The sequence below is a fragment of the Populus euphratica genome, unplaced genomic scaffold (genome assembly GCF_000495115.2).
Source record: "Populus euphratica unplaced genomic scaffold, PopEup_1.0 scaffold221.1, whole genome shotgun sequence".
NCBI lineage: Eukaryota > Viridiplantae > Streptophyta > Magnoliopsida > Malpighiales > Salicaceae > Populus > Populus euphratica.
The window spans coordinates 463,893-468,051 of NW_011499927.1; the positions used below are offsets into that span (position 1 = coordinate 463,893).

General features: G+C 39.5%; 1 protein-coding gene across 1 annotated transcript in view; it reads left to right on the forward strand.

Annotated features, from left to right (window-relative positions):
• LOC105135781 (histone-lysine N-methyltransferase 2B-like) overlaps positions 1–3,337 on the forward strand; it is a 4,210-nt gene extending 873 nt beyond the window's left edge. The window contains exons 2-5 of the mRNA XM_011040812.1: positions 14–93; positions 184–1,104; positions 2,525–2,617; positions 2,707–3,337. Of these exons, the coding sequence (XP_011039114.1) occupies positions 14–93; positions 184–1,104; positions 2,525–2,617; positions 2,707–2,931 (1,319 nt within the window). The 3' untranslated portion in view covers positions 2,932–3,337. The remainder of the gene's footprint in view (positions 1–13; positions 94–183; positions 1,105–2,524; positions 2,618–2,706) is intronic.
• The last annotated feature ends 822 nt before the right edge of the window (positions 3,338–4,159 follow it).

Here is a 4,159-nt window from a genome sequence, read left to right on the forward strand (position 1 = left end):
CCCCCCCCCCCCCCCCCCCCCGCGACTGAAACCCCCCATTTAGCTCCTCCACCCAACCCTGCCCCCATCATAACCCATCCTTCCTATGCTGAGGTAAAAAAAACAAAAGAAGAAAAGGACTGGTTTTTTATTTTCTTGTTTTTATAAAGTTCTAATCTTGATTTGCTTTTCTTGTTTTGCCAGATGATATATTCAGCGATTACAGCTTTGAAAGAACAAGATGGGTCAAGCAGGATAGCCATATCAAAGTATATAGAGAGAGCTTACCCTCGTTTACCACCGAGTCACTCTGATTTGTTGACACATCACTTAAAACGCTTGAAAAATAGTGGGGCTCTTGTTCTCAACAAGAAATCTTACATGTTACCCAGATCTGACATTAACACAAACATCACTGCTACTACAACTACCACAACTACTGTTTCTACTAACCCACCTCAAATTCAGCCACAGAATGTTGCTCCAATCTCTTCAGCTCCTCCTGAGCAGAAAAGGGGCCGTGGAAGGCCCCCTAAAACTAAGTCTAATGGGCTTCCTCCAACTCCTGCGCCTATGCTTGCTAATGGGCAGCCACAGACTGGTCTTGGCTCACATGTTTCTGTTACTGCCCAGACCCAAAGTCAGCTTGTTGTGAGTTCTGTTGGGACTCCTGTTGACCCCACCTCGACGGGGAGGAAAGGCCGGGGACGGCCAAAGAAGATGGTGGTGACTGAAGCTGGGCCGTTAGTGCTGAAGAAAGGAAGAGGGAGGCCACCGAATAGTGGGCTGTTGGGGTCCAAGAAGAGTCCAGGAAGGCCCAGAAAGCCTAAATCTTTGGTGGGTGCTAAAAAGGGTCCTGGACGTCCACCTAAGAATCAGTTGAAGCCAGTGACTGTTCCTTACGCTGTTGCTTCTCCTACTGCTACTGCTACTGATGCAGCAGCTGTGTTTAATGTGGCATCACCAAAGCCCAGAGGCAGGCCAAGGAAGGGTGCAGCCCCAACTGCTGCTGGCGCTGTTGTGATGGTGCAGGATAAGGGACCGGGTCGCCCGGCTAAGGTTCCTGGGGTTATGAAGCTGAAGCCTAAGAAGAATTCTGGCAGGCCTGTCGGCCGGCCTAGGAAGGTAAATGTTCTTATCCTTACATGCATTAGGGTATAGATTGATTTTCTGTTGTTATAGTGTTAATAGTTGGTTGTTATTGGTAGTGTTTGGTAAATTCCATAATTGTCTGAGTAGTTTATCTTTTGTGCAAGAACGTATGTGTTTTCCTTTTTAATATGTGATAGGTATGAGGCATAAATAGGCATTAAATGACATCGCTACAGTTTAGCAGATAGTGAAGGAGGGTTTGTGTTTTTTCCCAGAGAATTATGTTATGTGTTATCTAATATACTGGTCTCGTCATGATTGAACAGAATGAGAATTGATTAGCATTATATCAGCTTTCTCAAATGGATTTGTTTGCTTGATATTTTTTAATCTGTACCAATTATGAATTATATTTGTTTTCTGTGGGACATGATGAGTAGACTGTTATTAATTAATTTGCATTGATGTTCACTTATTCTTTAGTTTCGATTTGATCATTCTGTTGTTGTTGTTTTTTTTTTTTGTATTTTATGGGGAAAAGTTAAAGCATCAGTTTGGTTTAATTTGTTAACCAACAAGTTTTCTCATGTAAAAACAGAAAATAAAAATGTGCTATATAAATATAAAGATTTGGTTTGCTATTTATGTTGTGTTTACAGTCATCATCATGCCATGGTCCAAAAGTTTTGAATTTGTTCTTTTTTTTCTTTGCTGTTGTTGAGAAAGCACATTTGGTCTTGGATGTTTAACATTAGATCATTTCGAATGCTTGTCATTTGAGATGGATCTGTCCTGTTGAATTCAAGTTTCTCCAACCAACTGGTGCTGGAGCAATATACTGGCAAGTTGCAAAATCAACCCCACCAAATAGAAAGAAAAATCTTGAAAAATTAAAAATATGCTGAGATTTTGAAGTGGTTTAAAAAATAATAACCCCTGTAATTTTTCTACTTAAACTCTGGTCCTCATTCCTTTTAAATTGTTTAATATCCACCATTTTATGGAACTCCCCGCTCAAAATTCAAAAGTTTACTCCTTCCCCTTTTCAGTAACTTGACGTTGTTTTTAATTTGTCTTGTAATGGTATCTTGTATCTACTAATATTGTGACATGTTATTGAGTTTCTGTCAAAAATTTTGTGTTGGGTATTGTTTTATTAATCAATATCGCCACCACTCAATATGGAACAATGCCATGAATTTGCAAACTCAAGAAAAAATGTGGATAATATGGTCAGTCAGAAGTTCGAAAAATTAGTTGTTCAAAGTGAAGCTTTCTTCTAAATGCATATGTACTCTTGTTGTCTAAATATCAATAAAGTGCTCTTTTGTAGTGATTTTTAAGTCAATCATATGACAAATCGCTACCTGTTGCATAAATCTCCATTTTTTTCCTCTCTTCATCTGTGCATGTTGAATTAATTATCATCTGTACTTCTCATTTTGGAAACAAGAATGCAAATGCACCATGGGCAATTAACAGGGCAACTCAGCTTCAAGCACAAGCAGAATTGCATGGAGATCTTAAGAGGAAACTTGAATTTTTTGTAAGTCAGACAACAATTTTCTTGCACTGCTATGCAATGTACTTTTCTTTGTAATGAACTGCAATTCACTCTGATTTTGTTGCTTGCAGCAATCAAGAGTTAAGCAAGCCACTGGGGTCCTAAAGCCTCTTTTGACCAGTGCCACAATCAGTGCAGTTGCAGCAATCCAAGAATTAGAAGGGCTTGCATCAATGGACATTAATGTACCATGGAGGGAGGAACCTCAACCACAAACCCAGCCACAGCCACTGCCCCTGCCCCTACCGCAGCCACAGCCGCAGCCGCAGCCACTGCAGCAACTGCTCCAGAGTTAGGAGAAATGTACAAGGATCATGAATTTGTTCGTGATGTTAGAGAACCACATTTTCAGGATCAGAACTTTGCAAGAAACTTTCTAACCAAGACAGGAGTAAAAAACCTAAATGTCTGTAAAGGGAATTAGGGAGGACTAATTGTTGTGAAAATGAGGATGTAGCTTGTTATTTAAGCGATCATGGATTTCATTCTGTTTTAGATTTGAGATATCATTACGAGTTTAGTACATTTGGACTAGATTTGAATTGCGTTAGTGTTAGCAGTGATTTGTCTTAACGATCTCCAATCTCTGTCTCAAATGTGAGAATGTTTATGTTAGTTCTGTCAAAAAAAAAAAATGTAGTTCATATGTTATTGCCATAACTTCTCACTTTTTATCGTAAGTTTCAAATTTGGTTTTGCTTTGAGTGTTGCTCGGAACACAAACATATTTGCAAGCTGTTTTGACGAGTTTGAATGTTTGATGTGCCTTGATGTACAGATTTCTTACTGCTGGCATTGATGAGCATTTATGTGCGGGGTATGGGTGCCCACAGGTGATTAGGTTTTGCTCTGTGGTATGGCTTTAATTCGTCTAACGTACAAAATCTAGAGTTATCATCACAATGGTTTCAATGAGAACATGATCACTGCAGTCCTTTTTGTCAACGGCGTGAGCAGGATGGAGTATCAAGTTCATGTTTTAACACTAGCTGCACCACCAACATGACCACGTAACATTTAAAACGCATGCAACTTCTGGCCTCTTGGAATTCAAGAGACTTGAAAGAACACTTCTAACCATTTTTTACTTGATTTTGACTGATTCAAAACAGAGTTATCATCATCAGCCAGCAGTCAGAATACACTTCAACGGGCAGTCCTAAAAGAGGAGAGCTGATCCTGCCATAAGCCTGCGCAGCAATGCTAGAAATTTACATTAAAAAAACCTTGTAATTTTGTGGATTGTGGGGCTCTGTTTTTCCTCTTTCTTTCCTTCTTGGAAGATTTGAATTCGCAGCGACTTGGTCAGGTTAATTGAATTTAAGGGGTTGGGGCTCATTAATACCCTATCTAACGTTTGAAGTTTTAATTCCTGACCATAAATCACTCTTTCAGCTAAGTAATCACTGTGTCAGGCCTCAAGCCTAACGGGATGCCGGAACATGTGCTGAAGAAAATTAAAACTGCAGGGCCACAGGTTAATCAGCATGATTGTGCTTGTGTTTTTTGAAAAAAAATTATTTA